The sequence below is a fragment of the Wolffia australiana genome, chromosome 1, assembly GCF_029677425.1.
Source record: "Wolffia australiana isolate 7733 chromosome 1, ASM2967742v1".
Taxonomy (NCBI): domain Eukaryota; kingdom Viridiplantae; phylum Streptophyta; class Magnoliopsida; order Alismatales; family Araceae; genus Wolffia; species Wolffia australiana.
In genome coordinates this window covers 27,764,198-27,780,426 of record NC_135835.1, presented here as the reverse complement: position 1 = coordinate 27,780,426, position 16,229 = coordinate 27,764,198, and the positions used below count along the sequence as shown (strand labels likewise).

Genomic DNA, 16,229 nt, shown 5'->3' with positions numbered 1-16,229 from the left:
CTACTGAATCCTCCATGTGAATCATTAAAGTATAAAGAAAAAATCTTGGTTATTCTTATTTTCCTGAGGGTTTTTTTGTGCATCATGATAATCACACACCGAAATTGAGGCTGATATTCAGATGATAATGTGGTTTAATTGATGGCTTAGGTTTATGATTTATATTTGATAACTTCTCCAAACTCAATGTTATACCACAGTAAGGTTAAAAGAAAGGACAGATGTGACAGGTGTAACTACAGAGAGAAATAATAGGGAAGAGAGAGAGAGAGAGGCTGATTGGGAGAGAGAGAGAGAGAGAAGAGATTAAAGAGAAGTTCATGCAAGAGATTGAGTGATAACTTGAAAATTAACATGATTAATTAATGAATTTTACATTATATTTATGTGTTTTAATGACTATATTTGCATGTTATCATATTAAAATAAAGATAAATAACTTACACTTTCATTTTACTATTATTTCTGAATTTTTATCATGTTTTCATGGAATTTAACCTCATTTCAGTGAAGAAATATTTTTTTCAGGGCCTTAAATATTTTGCTAAAGGTTGGTAAGGGCTATTTAATTTTTTCTGGATTTTTCCCATATTTTTATGTAATTTTTCTACCTCTATAGAGCTAAAAAAAGAAATGATTTTTATATATTTAAATAATATATATTTAATTTATTGGGCATTTTTATATATACTCAAGGGCATCCACGTCATTCGCCTGAAATTCGGCCGAATGATTGGATGATTATTGTCAAATAATAAGGAGAGACAGATTTTTTTTAAAATACACCCACCGACATGCACGAGCGCAGCGCGTGCATGCGGCGTCGAGTTGCCGCGTGCATTTAACGCACGCGGCAACCGACAACTACGTGCAATTTTTTTTATTTATTTATGCGGCGTCGATTCGCCACGTGCATTAAAATGCACGCGGAAATCAACGCCACATTTTTTTAAAGAAAACGGTGCCGCAATTTTTTTAAAAAGAAAACGGCGCCGGTAAGCTCACCGCCCTTCTTTTTATTGAAAAACCAGTCAAAATTGCGGCTATCACCGACACACGTGCGTTGAAAAATATTCAAATATTGCGGCTGTTTTGTTTTTTTTTGTTTTTTTTATTACACAGGGCGACGTGGCTTCTTTATAGTCATTCAAAGAGGCCAATCTTTTTCAATGATTGGGCCTGCGGGCGCAGACAATTACGTGTCAGAGCACGATCCAAGAAAGCGGAAAATGATGAGGAATGCGTCAGCCAATCATAAAAATTGATTATTTTGGCTTGATAAAATGATCCAACGGCCTACATTAAGCTAAAGTATAACGGCGATATCTTGAGATCTAGACGTCGGATTGGGCTGAAATTTTGAGGGCATGTTTGTCTTTTCCCCCTCTACAATCTAGATGGTTGGATCTTTAAATAGAGGTCTGAAAAAGGGCAAAAATCAAGTTTGGATTCTCTCCCCAAGCGATTGGCCAGGAAGGACACAGGAGGGGTTCTTGAAGTCGACAGATCTTGCTTCTGCACTCAAAATTTTAAGTTTCTGATTTGTATTTCAATCATCTTCTTGAACGATTCTAAAATGTCAAGGCATGGGCGAAATATATATGCCCTAAAAGTTTGTTTTGAATGAAATTAGCACTTTGTTTTGATTCTGATTCAAGATCTGATTTTTGATCCTTAATTCTACACCAATTTAAAACATTTCTGCTTCATTAGATTTTTAATTTAGGTTCGGATTTCATCTTTTCCCCAAATTCTTCACTTTCTCTCTCTGGGTTAATTAAATATATAAAAAACCTAAAAATAAAATCTGAATAAAAAATTCATCCATCTTGAAGTCCAATTTAAAAATCAATTTCTTGATTATTTAATTCCCAATTTTTAATTCATAAAAAATGTTTTAAAATTTTATAATAATTGGAAAATTAATAATCTGAATTAATCTGATCTTAAAATTAAAATATTCCTATCTTGAATTTTCTGACCGAAATATTTAAAATCAAAATTAAATCTTACTTAATTTTGATTAATTATAGAATATTATTAAGCATAATTAAGATTATTAATTGAAAATTTTATTCGTCTTTGAATTAATTCATTGAAATTGGAAAAAATTCTCATTTTTTGCCTTCCTGTGGTTCGACTCCTTGCTCTATATTCCATATTTAGTGATTAAGGGAAATTAAAAATTTTATTGTATAAGTCTAAATCCAAAATCAACGACATCTTTATGTGCATTTTTAGGCTTATCAAGGAGAGAGAGAGAGAGAGGTTCAAGAGAGGTTTAAGAGAGAGATTCAAGAGAATGAGAGAGAGGTTCAGGAGAGAGATTCAAGAGAATGAGAGAGAGGTTCAGGAGAGGGATTCAAGAGAATGAGAGAGAGGTCCAGGAGAGAGAGACTCAAGAGACGTTCGGGCGAGGTTCAAGAGAATGGGAGAGAATTTAAGGAGAGAGATTCAAGAGTAAGAGGAGTTTCATGAGAGAGAGATTCAAGATAATGAGAGAGGTTAAGGAGAGAGATTCAAGAGACCGAGAGAGAGGTTAAGGAGAGATATTCAAGAGAGTGAGAGAGAGATTCAGAAGAGAGAGAGAGAGAGGTTCAGGAGAGAGATTGAGAAGAGAGAGAGAGAGGTTCAGGAGAGAGATTCAGAAGAGAGAGAGAGAGAGAGAGAGAGAGAGAGAGAGATGGGTACTGTTCAATGGGTTATAAGCTTGCAGGAAATGACATGTACAGAGGCAGACCTTCGGGCACATTCATCTTCAAACTATTTACACTGGATTTATACCAACAACTACAATCAGACTCCATTTCAACACCCTCTTCTGAACAACGCATCTCACCCCATTTTTTCGCTCTCCGTCGGAGACCTCCCCCCCCCCCCCCCCCACATCTTGCCTTTCATTCAGCTTTAGAGGTCAATGACCAAAGATGCCACATTTAAAAAAAAACTTACCAGAATAGGCCAATAATGCACCGCCGATTACGAATATCATCTTGACTGCAGTCAGCTTAGGTCAAATCCCGCCTCTGCATTTATCGCATACATCAGCTTCGTTCTCATCTGCTCCTTGCTGCCCACGATAAATCCACATCAACCATGCATATTTTTTCTAAATATCATCCTTTTAAAGACCGAAAATACTTGAGGCACTTCTAAAGACATTTTTTGTTTATTTTTCTATATATCATCCGTCTAAAGACCAAAGATACTTGAGACACGTATGAAGACATTTTTATGTTTATTTTTCTAAATATCATCCGTCTAAAGACCTAAAATACTTGAGGCACATATAAAGACATTTTTATGTTTATTTTTCTAAATATCATCCGTCTAAAGACCTAAAATACTTCAGGCATGTATAAAGACAATTTTTATTTTTCAATATCATCTATCTAAAGACCTAAAATACTTGAGGCACGTATAACGACATTTTTTTGTTTATTTTTCTAAATATCATCTGCCTAAAGACCAAAAATACTTGAGGCACGTATAAAGACAATTTTTTTATTTTTCAAAATATCATCTGTCTAAAGATCAAAATATTTTTCAAAATATCATCTGTCTAAGTAGCATGAATGCTAGAGAATATGGTGTGACATATGGGAACTAGATGTTTGACATATTTTGACATAAGTTTCCGGGATGAAATCAAGAAATTGTTTATATTGGACATCTAAACATGCATTGTTGATGCAGAAACTCTCCGTTATAGAGATTAAAAACTTCCCAAGAAAAAAAACTGCATTTAGGTGACGATGTAAATAAGTGAAGCCAACTCGCAAACCTCTTGTACGGTGGAAGCTTAAGCAAGTTCATGCATGTTGCGGATGTCGGCAGCCGGTTCAAATCTTCCTCTGTAGCCGTAGAAGCTGCTGATCTGATAATAACGATAAGTTTTCTCAATTATGAAACTAAGCATGATCAATGCCTCAAGAATGGGTACACTTGTATAATATATATTTTCCAACCTATTTTTATGTTTGGGAAACAGTTTCGCTTGAGAAGAAAAGGGTACTCTAGTTTGGCTGATAGACAATGACAAATTCCTAATCATCATCAACATAGATCAACATTGTCTTTGCCATCGTAGCTGCAGAGACATGATGAGGATGATGATGACTCACAATCTTCATCTCATCATTGATGGTGGCTAGGGTGACAGAGAATATTTATCATCCACCAGCATCGTCATTATCTGTGTCATTTGTTCATAGCACGAATGACAATGAAGAGTCATTATTGTCATCCCTAACAGCGTATGAATGATGATAATGATGACAAGTCATCATCGCCATCACCCGTTGCATACTATCAGCAGACTAATGTCGAGGATGATGATGACTTGCCATCATCATCATGGGCGCAGAACATCCACAATATGCTATTTTATTAGTAGACACTCCCTCGTATCTTTTTCCTATTCACCGAAAGTAATGCTTCTGATAGGAGCATAATTTTTTCAACAAAGTAATTTAAATAACATATAATAAGAAATTTTAACTGTGCACTCAAATTCTGGAAATTCTGGGTCTTTTATTGCTCATGTGCCGTTTTTGTGCATCTCTATTTCATTGCATTGTCTTCGTAATCATACATCTTAGACACATGAATTGTAAAATGATTCGTTCTCTTAAGAAACCCACTGCTTTAAATAGGAACAAAGTAGAATTCTCTCAACAATAGCATTATTGAGAAATCCAAATTGGATCTTTATAATGAGACATCTGAGACACGTGAATGAGACAATATTTTGTTCTCTTAACAATTCCAACACTTTCCATAGGATAAATAGAATGAATTTGTTACGGTTCCCTTGGAACAATATGCAAGGAAGAAACGACAGAAAGAAAATATAGATGGGGGAGTGTCACGTGCAGTAGCACGTGACAATTAAAGAAATTGTAACTGACTTCCCGTATGGGTGGGAAGTATAAATAAAGAGGAAGATGAATAAAGAAGGGGGGAATCTTCTTAGCTGGAGAGTGGAACGCAAGGGAGCGCTGCTGCATTCGGTGGGTGTCCTGTGCGTGGAATCTCAGAAGGGGTGATTCGTCGGTGATCCGAAGCATCAGAGGACTATGCTTTTGAGCAGAGACCTAAGCGAAAAATCTAGTAAGAGTTTCTTCTTGAAATCTACATTTGGGACTTTGGGGTTATATCATTGGTATCAGAGCTGCGATTTTGGCATACGATGGCGGTCAAGAATTTAGAAGCAAGGGTGGAACTCATGGAGAAGGATTTCGCCTAGATGAAAAGAGGAATGCAAGGATTTGAAGAAAGGATAGAAGAGAAGATACAAAAGGCAGGAGACAATTAACCAAGCATGGAGAAGTTATTTGGCGCCCAATTAGCGCGACTCTCAGAAATCAGAATGCAAGGAGAGGCCAAAGGAAAAGGGAAAATCGGCGAACAAAGAGGAGAATCATCAGAAAATACCGAGACTACGAGGACTGATGAAGAGCTAAAAGCAGCGGCAGCTAAGTCAAGAAAAAGAAACGAGGAATATGTGTGGGAAATGGGAAATGCGTCAGCCTTGATAATCTACAAATTAGAAGCCCCAACCTTCAGGGCCGAGGACATAGAAGGGTGGTAGGTATGTATGGAAAACTACTTTTGTGTGCACAAGGTCTTCACCGATGAAGCTAGATTAGATAAAGTGATACAATGTTTGGAAGGAGCGGCCATGCAGTGGTATATTTGGATCAAAGACAGATATGCATTTGATGATTGGAACGACTGTAAGATTCAGATAGGACAAAGATTTGGGGAGGATTTGTCCGATAATATCCTACACCAATTTTTTGATATTAAACAACAGGATCAGTGAAAGAGTACAGGAATGAATATGAAAGATTATCTGTATATCTACCTCCAATACCTGATTCGACCATGGAAGAAATACTTTTGAAGAGTTTGAAACCGGAAATTCAAGACGAGCTGACAGGAAAGAATCCTCAAGCGTTAAGAGCCATTATGAATGAGGCAATAGCAACAGAAAAATGAATTCTTACTGTTTGGAAGGCATATAATTCTCCATATCAGATATTACAAAAAAATATTTCTTCATATCAGAAAGGGGGAAAACCCCCAGAAGAATTCTCTTTGTCTTATAGAGGACATGCAACTTATGGGCTGAGAGACCAGAAGGGACAGGCTAGATATATGGCAGAAAATCGCACCCCAATGGGAGCCCAAGAAGACACCTCGAAGAATCGAAAGAGACTATCTCTGATGGCAGAAGAGTTCCTCCAACACAAGGAAAAAGGGCTCTGCTATCACTGCAATGAAAATTTTGGACCAGGCCACCGTTGCAAGAATGAGGCGCATTGTATACCTGAAGAAAATGAAGATCAAGATTGGGAAGAGGAAGAAGAAGTACCTATGGAAGGCAACCTCCTGATGGCACATTTCGCACTGCAATCTATTTTGGGTGTGTTAGCCCCCATTCAATGAAGTTAAAGGGAGAGATCCAAGGATAAGAAGTGACAGGGTTGATTGATAGTGGTGCATCACATTATTTCATATGTTCTGACTTGCTTTCCAAACTATCATTTGATGTTGATAACTCAGTCAGGTTTGAGGTAATGTTGGGAAATAGTGAAACATCAACGGGCATGGCCTGTGTGTGGGGGTGACTTTTTCCATACAGGAGGTGAGCCTAACCACTGATTTTTTACCCTTCAAATTGGGGGGGACAGAGATGATACTGGGCATGGCCTGGTTGACGTCTTTGTGATGGACCCATATACACTGGGACAAGCTCATATTGAAGTTCAAGTTGGGAAATCAATTGGTAGTTCTCAAGGGAGATCAACAACTATCCAGTTCAACTCTGTCGGGGCAAGCAGTGGGAAAAGCAATGAAACAAAAACAATTGATGATGCTAGAATTATATAAGGTGGGTGAAGTTGAAGCACAAGGAAGTTGAGGGCAAAGACATTGAAGATACCATGAAATCATTACACCCTAAAGTATTTGCTGATCCAACGGGTTACCTCCCCCCAGGGAAGTTGATCACTCAATTAAATTATTACTGAATTGCCAAGCTATAAACCTCAGACCATACAGATACTCCCACGTTCAAAAAGATGAGATTGAGAAATTAGTGAATGAACTGCGGAAATCAGAATTGATCAGGCCATCTCACAGCCCTTTTGCTAGTCCAGTATTACTGGTTAAGAAAAAAGATGTAGGACGCCAATTCTCTGTGGATTACAGAGCTCTCAACAAGGTCACTGTGCCAAACCGTTACCCCATACCAGTAGTAGAAGAACTGCTCAACGAGTTACACGGTGCCTGTGTTTTTTTTCAAAATTAGACCTGAGATCAGGATATCATCAGATAAGAATGAAAGAAGACGACGTACACAAAACCGCCTTCAAGACTCATGAAGGGCACTATGAATTCAGAGTTATGCCTTTCAGACTGATGAATGCTCCGGCCTTTTTTACTGGTATTCTTTGACGACATTCTGATCTATAGCAAATCATGGGAGGAGCACAGAGAACATTTGCACAGTGTCTTTAACATTCTGAAAAAGAATGCTCTTTGTATCAACTCAAAGAAATGCCACCTGGGGTGTAAGCAGCTGGAGTTTTTGGGTCACTGGATATCACAGGAGGGAGTAATGGCAGACCAGGTCAAGATTGAAGCTATTAGGAATTGGGCAGTTCCAAGCAACTTGAAAGGGTTGAGAGGATTCTTAGGCCTGACAGGTTACTATCCGAGATCCATAAAGAATTATTCTGGCATCGCAGCTCCTCTCACGCCATTACTTAAGAAGGATGCTTTCTGTTGGAACGACCAAGCTCAGTCTGCATTCGATTCATTCAAAGAAGCCACGAGTAATCCCCCGGTTTTTACGCTTGCAGATTTTAACTCAATGTTTATCATTGAAACAGATGCATCGGGTATAGGTATCGGTGCTGTACTCACACAAAATGGAAGACCCATTGCATATTTCAGTCAGGTTCTCCCAAAGAGGAGTCAGATGAAATCAGCATATGAAAGAGAGTTATTAGCCATCATATTGGCAGTACAGAAGTGGCGGCATTATGTCATACACCTTCCTTTCATCATACGAACTGACCAGTATAGTTTGAAGTTCTTACTCACGGAGAAGCAAGTCCAAGAACCCTACAGTAAATTAGCCAACAAGTTGCTGGGATACAACTTTGAGATTGAATACAAACAGGGAAAACACAACACTGGCAGATGCACTATCGAGATTTCCTTTCTCATTTGATCTGGGGGCGTTGATGACATCCAGGGTGACTACGTTCGATCGTGAATTGATAAGAAAAGAATTGTTGGCAGACCAACTGCTCAGGAGGATCATGGAAGACCTGGAGGAAGACCCTGAGAGCCACCCGAAATTTAAGTTTGACCATGGGACCTTGTTCAAAGGGAGGTTAGTTCTCTCGCCCAAATCAGTGTAAATAAATGATATGCTACAAAGTTATCATGAGTCAGTAGTTGGGGTCACACAGGGTATTTGAGGACCTATAAATGCATTCTGCAAGATTTATACTGGAGAGTTTGAAGTAAGATGTTAAACAATACCTGAATCAATGTCATATCTGTCAAACTCACAAGGTATCAACGCTAACACCTGCAGGACTTCTTCAACCCTTACCTATTCCTGATCAAATTTGGGAAGACATCTCAACGGACTATATCAAAGGATTACCCATGTCGCAGGGCTTCAATTGCATCATGGTGGTAGTCGATCGGCTGAGTAAATATTGCCACCTTATTCCTTTGAAGCACCTGTTTATTGCCCATCGGTAGCAGAAAAATCTGCGCAAGAGGTGGTATGGAATTCCATCCTCAATCGTTTCTGATCGTGACGAGATATTTACCTGCTTGTTCTGGAAGGAACTACACTCACAACAAGGAATGCAGCTTAAGATGAGTTCATCATGTCATCCGCAGACCGATGGTCAGACTGAAGTAGTTAACAGATGTTTAGAAAGTTTTTGAGGTGTTTCACATCAGAGACCCCCAAACGTTGGTCAAGATGGTTACATTGGGCAGAATATTCTTACAACACCGCTTACCACTCTGCTCTGAAAACGACCCCATATAATGTGGTCTAGGGTCATGATCCTCCCAGACTATTGCATTATGGAACCCAACCTTCTCCAATTGAGTCGATCGACAGTCTATTGATGGAACGAGAACAGATGCTGGTTACTTTGAAGCAGAATTTGTCACAAGCACAGTCAATCATGAAAACAAAAACTGACAAACACAGGCGCGATCTGCAATTGGTGGAAGGCGATAAAGTTTATCTCAGACTCAGACCATATCGCATGCGATCACTAGCCAAGAGAGTGAATGAGAAGCTGGCCCCAAAATTTTTTGGTACATACAGAGTCTTAAAGAAAGTGGGATCAGTTGCTTATAAATTGAATCTGCCAGATGAATGTGGTTTATACCCAGTTTTTCATGTCTCTGAATTGAAAAAAGCTTTGGGAGAGAATGATCAGGCGCTAACCATTCCCCCCGTGATCTCAGAACAGTTGGAGTGGAAAATGTCACCAGAAAAAGCGTTGAATGCTCAAGAACGGTCTGGAAATGTCGAACTTTTTATCCAATGGAAAGGTTTGCCGATTGAAGATTCTTCTTGGGAATCCTTATCTACCATCAGGCGCCAATTCCCGATGTTCCACCTTGGGGACAAGGTGGTACTTGATTTTGGGGGGTTGGGGGGGGGGAATGTTACGGTTCCCATGAAACAATATGCAAGGAAGAATCGACAGAAAGAAAATATAGAAGGGGGAATGTCACGTGCAGTAGGACATGACAATTGAAGAAATTGTAACTGACTTCCCGTGTGGACGGGAAGTATAAGTAAAGAGGAAGATGACTAAAGAAAGGGGGGAATCTTCCTAGCTGGAGAGAGGAACGCAAGGAAGCGCTGTTGCATTAGGTGGGAGCCTGTGCGTGGAATCTCAGAAGGGATGATTTGTCAGAGATCCAAAGCATCGGAGGACTATTCTTCCGAGCGGAGACCAATGCGGCAAATCGAGAAAGAGTTTCTTCTTGAAATCAACATTTGGGACTTTGGGGTTATATCAGTATTAAACCATATAGCATTATTGAGATACTCAAATGTGATCTGCATAATAAGACATCTGAGAACCTTAAAATAGAATGAATTACTCTATAGAATTTACAATACTTGGTTTTCTGAAATATTCCACTAGTTCCATAGAGGGAAAAAAATAGAAATCAATCTCAATTACTGAAAAAAATGCAGTACCTCCGTATGCAAAGCTTGGGCTCGAGATGCTTAAACCCAAGGAGAGGCCCCCTAGAACACCCTGTGACGAATCTGCATAAGAAAGAAAGATTTCTCTTTTTTCTCTAGGGAATTGGATAAATGAAAGGAAAAACTAGATGACCAAGCTTGAAGGAGAAATAATTAAAGGGAGAAACATGAAACTCACTTCAAGAACTTTTTCTTATGCTCTAAAGAGAAGCTTTTCAGAACTTCCCAGAAAGCAAGGATGCACTCGTGATCCTACACATAAGGGCATTTAATCTTTAGAATTAATATATGAGGAAACTTATTAGATTTAGTGACATGTATTAAAGACATTTACAAACATTAACCATAAAGGGTCATCAAAATTTAAGGTAATTGATTGGTGAATAGATTATCAGGCATTTTAACTTACTGGATGATATCCACCAGCATATTGCGTATTGGCCCGAAGGTCGTCCACATCCAGAACCTCTAATGATCCTGATATTAGAAGCTAAAGAAAAAAATGCAACATTAAGCTCTATTATTGTGGGCTATATTTTCCCCAAATTGATGAAAATAATTTAAATAAGGAAAAGGTTGGAAGGAACGAGAAAAGGATCAGAATTATCAAACATCACATCTAGGATGACAAAATGTTCAGACACAGCTGAAATCGATTAATTTTTTGAAAAGAACATACCTGAATTTCATCTTCAGAAAACATTTCTATCCACTCTTTCTTAATAAGCTGCTGGAATCCTCGAAGGAAGTGTAAACTTTGCTGCCGTATCTGTGAAGATAGATAGAAATTTTTAGCATGCCAGAAGAAGAAACTTTCCAAAAATAGGAGAGAGAGAGAGGGGAATCACCTGAAAATTCAACCGATGATTCGCAACTAAATGAATGAACATGATAACGTTCTCATTTGTGACTTGTTTATTTCTCCCTCCCGGAATTAACTCTTCTTCTTTTTGTTCTCCATACTCATTATTTACTATCACAAAATATAGTTCTAACTCTGATATGTTCCCTTGATAATGCTGAAAAAGCAGTGGACCAAAATTAGCTTTGAAAGCGCGCAGAAAATTCAGTCAAATAGACTGTACGATAAGGAACACGAGCAATAAATTAAAAGATAATATAGAATACTGTTTCCAATATCATATTAATGGTAAAGAATTATGAAATATTCAAATCGAATGCTTGGTGGTGTCAATTTTTTTCAACTTAAATCTGGCATAATTCACAGCTTAAAAGTTGATATGTTCTTTCAATAATGCATCGCAAGAGATTCAAGAGGAATGCTTCCACTTGGACACACATGCAGATAAACTCCCATGTGTGGGGGTAACCAATGAATAAAGCTAGAGCAGGAGAAAGGGGTTCAAATCTTTTCCGAGAAGTCGTCAGAGGCACTCCAGCATGACAGAGACTAGAGCACCGGGAGCAACCACAGCAGGGAGGGAGATCTCAATTTCATCTTGTTTCTTGCCTACATTCCTGACTTGTCTAAGCTACATTTTCTATTCTACTTTATATTCCAAGATCGTATTGCCCAATTAGAAAGGTTTTCCCAAGATATAATTTCCAAAAGATTCTTGATACGATTTAGGCCTATCAAAATTCTATTTTACAAGAAGTTAACATGAAAAGAGAGTGTGAAAACAGGAAATTGTTAGAGTTGAGAAATGGTCAACAATTTTACTTCTGAATTATTTTTGCAAGCCTATGACATGTGCATTAACTATGTCTTCCAAACTATTTTTAAACTACGTGCAAGAAATAAAAAAGTTGAATGCATCTACTAGCAAAAGCCTGCGCGACTCATCAATATCACCAGGAATAATAGAAGAAACTAAATTCCAAACCAGTTTCTTGCTGAACGAACCTTCAGAAATAAAAGGTGGCGGTATAATTCAGGATCCAGCGAGGGGAGATCATTTAAGTAGTTGTGCCTACACAGTCAGAAATTCAGAGCGATAAAACAGATTAAAAACCAGAAACTTCGAGCATAATAAACAAGAGGTTATATTGAAAAGCAAGGTAAAACGACCACATTTTCCTTTCCCCCATCTGCATCAACCATCCTTCAGCCCCAATTTTTCCGGGAAAGGCAAGAGGGTTTATTAAAAATCATCAATTGAGGAACTCGTACATGAACAATAAAAATAATAAGTTTTGATTAAAAAAGTGCAACTTTAAGTGACGTGAGCAATCTTGTTTTTCAGAGCGTTTCAATAAAGACAGATCATGATGCTGAATGACCAGAAAGACACAGAAAGTATTCATAAAGACAAAAAGACTAAAGATGCAGACAAAGCCATGAAAAACCAAAGAATTATTAAATTGAGATAAGTCAATTTTGCAATGGCCAAGTTAAGCCGAGAACCCATGTGTGATACAATTTAGAAGCAAAGTCAGCCAACGGATACTGAACAGGATAAAGTCACAACTCTGGCACTTTTATTTGAAGGAAAAACCACAAATTTGGTATGTGCGCATATTGACAAATTGAGCTATTTAATTCATGCTGAGTGGCATAAGATTGTTTCATAAACCAATTACAGATTTATTTTTCTGAAAAATCACCAATTACTGATTTCAACTCATAGTTTTAAGATAGGTACAGATCTATGCTGGAAGAGTCATCCACAAAGGAAGTGCTCTTGTGATGCTGACGAGATCATGGGGTATTCTAAGACCCTATTGCCATTCCCCACTTGTGCACTTTGGCTGGGTCTTAAAGGGAAAAATGTGAAATGTTTCTCCTACCAAAGAATATATATTTATGTATATGTGATTTTTTCGTCTAATCAAGCACTGCCTCTCATGGAATCCATAGTATCTACGAAAATCTATTTGCCAACAATTTAATCTCGCAGCCTCATTTGGCAGTGAACATGTACTTTTGGCACCAAAATCAGGAAATGTGTATGGAAATATCTGAAAATGCCAGCAAGAAAAAAGATTAAAAAACTTACTTTTGTTTCAATTTACTCAAAAAGAATAATGCAAACGGCAGGTCAACAAGAATCCCCTCAAACATCGCCTACAAAATAAAATCAAATATTACATATCGTCTAAAAAAAATTTCCAAAAGAACTGATAAGTCCAAAAGATGAATTTATATTTCAGAATTGGAGTGAGAAAGCTTAAAGAACTCGTCATTGGTCATCCACAAGAAGAGGCCAGCAAAGGAAAACACCATAATCAACTTATGATAGCGATTCATAGGATGTATCGACGACTTCTCTGATATGCTCCCTGGGAGGATATTAAAGTGTCAAAAGAATTGATACAATTGAAGGTCTAAATTCATCAGAAAGAGTCCAATAGTTTCCAGATTTAATAAGACGTCTAGCGATAACAGTAGGGAAATGGGAGAGGAGACAGTGAAGAGTGAACAATCGATGAAGATTGACAGGGGTAAAGAAAAAAATCCACGTGGACATGTGAATGGGATCAATCTCGCTTTCCTCTGAGCAGGAGAAGCTTGCATTCAGCCAACGTCGCCCCAGCAACCACCGTTCAAGAAGTCTGATGGCCCCTGTTTGCCTCTGTCTCTTTATTCTTTGGCAGGAGTTCTCACCTATTCTTCTCTTTATGCGTTGGTTACGTAAGACATGCCTTTTTCATCCTCTTTTTCAGGTAGGTCCGAGGGAGTTCCATATCATTCTCTTCCAAATTAAAGAACTTAATCCAGGGGTAGCAACAATGGACTAAACAAGTCAATTCACTAAAGATGGCAGAGATGATTACCTTATTGGGATTAGATCATCGAGCACAGAAATAATGGGAGATCCCTTGAGTAAGATGATTCCGACGATAAAAACAGCGGAGAAGTTTCAAAAATTTTCATGTTGACTAACTTTTACGCTGAGATAAGATGATGAGTAACCCATGGTCACACTAATTTAGACATATTTCTATAATCTTTGAGAGTACGACTAGAGGAGCATGAGTTGATAGTTCTAAATTTATTTATGAAATTTGAAATAGTTGTGTATATAAAATGGATACCTTTCCCAGAAGAGTCCCTAAGAAATGAAAGAACTGAAGGTGCTGTTCCCGTACCAACGCTGATCCAGGATTTGGGTAAAGTAAGTGGTCTGCTGTTTCCTGGAGACAAGAAGCATCAATAAAACTGGAAGGACGTGTGATACGAAAGAAGCTTATTTCCATGAATTATCTACTGAATAATCAGACAACGGTAACAAAAATAATAAGGAAAGAAAAAAAATCTTTAAATTTGAAAACTCAGAATTTAGTTATTCTACTTTATTATTGTACAGGTTAAAGGAGGATGAGTGGAAAAAATCATGCCAGAGTATTTAAAGCTCAAGAGCCAATAGAAACACAAAGTCCTGGCCATTCTAAATGGGGAGACTGATACAATCCATCAATCCCATCAGCCGTGTTGCCCATTAAGGGTGCTTTGGTCCTTTTGCATCTAGGATTCTTTCAATTAAATGAGCATACATCTCTTTATGAGGGCAGCAAACAATGTGGAATTAAGAGTTGTCTTTTAAAGTATGCTCGAGTTATCAAAGAATAGTGGTTCCTCTCCTCATCCTCATGTTTCTTCCAGAGACCGGCAGATGCCTTACAGCATCCATTATCTTTTCACTGGTGTTATCCTTCAGCTGGAGGGAACGAAAAATTGTAATTCAGCAAAAAATGACTCTTTATTGATTGGAGAAGTTTGTGAAGTTGATGCTTGTGGAAGAGGTCTGTCTGAGCTTCCAACTGGAAAACATTGGGTCATAGACCGGCCTAAGGAACAGCCGAAGTTTTTCAAAGGTGAGATGCATGCATACAAAAAAATTGTGACGAGGGAGTGGTAGCAAATTTGGGGGAAAGCAACCAAAGATGCATCAGAGCACCTTGGAGTCAAATTTGTCTCCGCACACATGACTGTTGGTGATGTAGAAGACACACACAGGTAGGACACAGGTAGAGGGAATGAGATTGGTCAGAAAAACAATGGACAGGTAGGACTGCAGCGGGTCAAGTGAACTAACTGAATGAAGACCTGTGATGGAACACAGTTAATGAGATGGACAGCAGTAACGGTAGCTTCTCCCCCAAAAATATTGGACATATTCATATGAAGACTATGTCTTTTGTCAAAACTTTATGCTCGGAGACACCATTTTGTTGATGTGTTGAGCACAGGAGGTTCCATGGTCAGTTCACTGGGTTCGCCAAAAAATTGAAAGTGTAGCATGGGTTTTATCAGAGCAGAACAATTCAAAAAGGAGATAATTTTATTTTCAAGCAAAGTGAACAAAGTCATGACAGAGATCTGATTTTTTTTTTGTCTACATGAATCAGGTACTTTCATCAACCATAATAATTGTTCTCATTCTAGATAATCAATTTCGTTCTCCCCTCCCACCTCACAATGGAGCTCCAGTGGTGGCTAGGATTTACTGAAATCAGAGGATCTAATTCCGTTCAGTCAGAACTAGATGGTATAAGTGATTTGTTCCCATGTGAATAAGTCCACTTAAAACAGTGACATGGGCCATTTATAACACGTGGCCCATTCAATCATAATACAATGAAACGGGAAAAAGACACATCAACCACTTATAGCACATTACACACTTTACAAGTCTAAGAACACAGAAATTAAAGATACATGTAAAGTTACAATAATAGATTTATCAGAGTGGAAGTGTTTTAAAAAGTGGTAATTTTAGTTTGAAGCATGGTGAACAAAGTCATGACAAATATCTGATTTTTTGCTTAAGAAGGCCCAAATGAATCAGGTACTGTAATTGACGATAATAGATAATCATTGCATGCCAAATATGCTAAAGAGGGCATGAGTTACAAACAAAAGTCTCCACATAATGACCAAGAAATAAAGAAGGAAAAAAAAAGCTTCAAGGTTAAGAAAGAGGGATGGCCGAGACGCATATGCAGGGACCACAACTTGTCCTCAAAGCAAGTTGGCAAACAGAGATCA

General features: G+C 38.1%; 1 protein-coding gene across 4 annotated transcripts in view; it reads right to left on the bottom strand.

The window, feature by feature from the left end:
• Positions 1–2,755: 2,755 nt before the first annotated feature.
• UPL6 (ubiquitin protein ligase 6) overlaps positions 2,756–16,229 on the bottom strand; it is a 69,955-nt gene continuing 56,481 nt past the window's right edge. For 3 of the 4 annotated variants that reach the window (XM_078587859.1, XM_078587878.1, XM_078587866.1), the window contains 10 exons: positions 14,276–14,374; positions 13,237–13,304; positions 12,144–12,210; positions 11,125–11,295; positions 10,956–11,045; positions 10,686–10,766; positions 10,455–10,528; positions 10,268–10,339; positions 3,785–3,877; positions 2,756–3,070 (listed from right to left, as the gene is read on the bottom strand). In XM_078587859.1, the coding sequence (XP_078443985.1) occupies positions 3,004–3,070; positions 3,785–3,877; positions 10,268–10,339; positions 10,455–10,528; positions 10,686–10,766; positions 10,956–11,045; positions 11,125–11,295; positions 12,144–12,210; positions 13,237–13,304; positions 14,276–14,374 (882 nt within the window). In that variant the 3' untranslated portion in view covers positions 2,756–3,003. Of the gene's footprint in view, positions 3,071–3,784; positions 3,878–10,267; positions 10,340–10,454; positions 10,529–10,685; positions 10,767–10,955; positions 11,046–11,124; positions 11,296–12,143; positions 12,211–13,236; positions 13,305–14,275; positions 14,375–16,229 lie in introns of those variants that run through there. The other variant, XR_013584003.1, reaches the window with a different exon arrangement.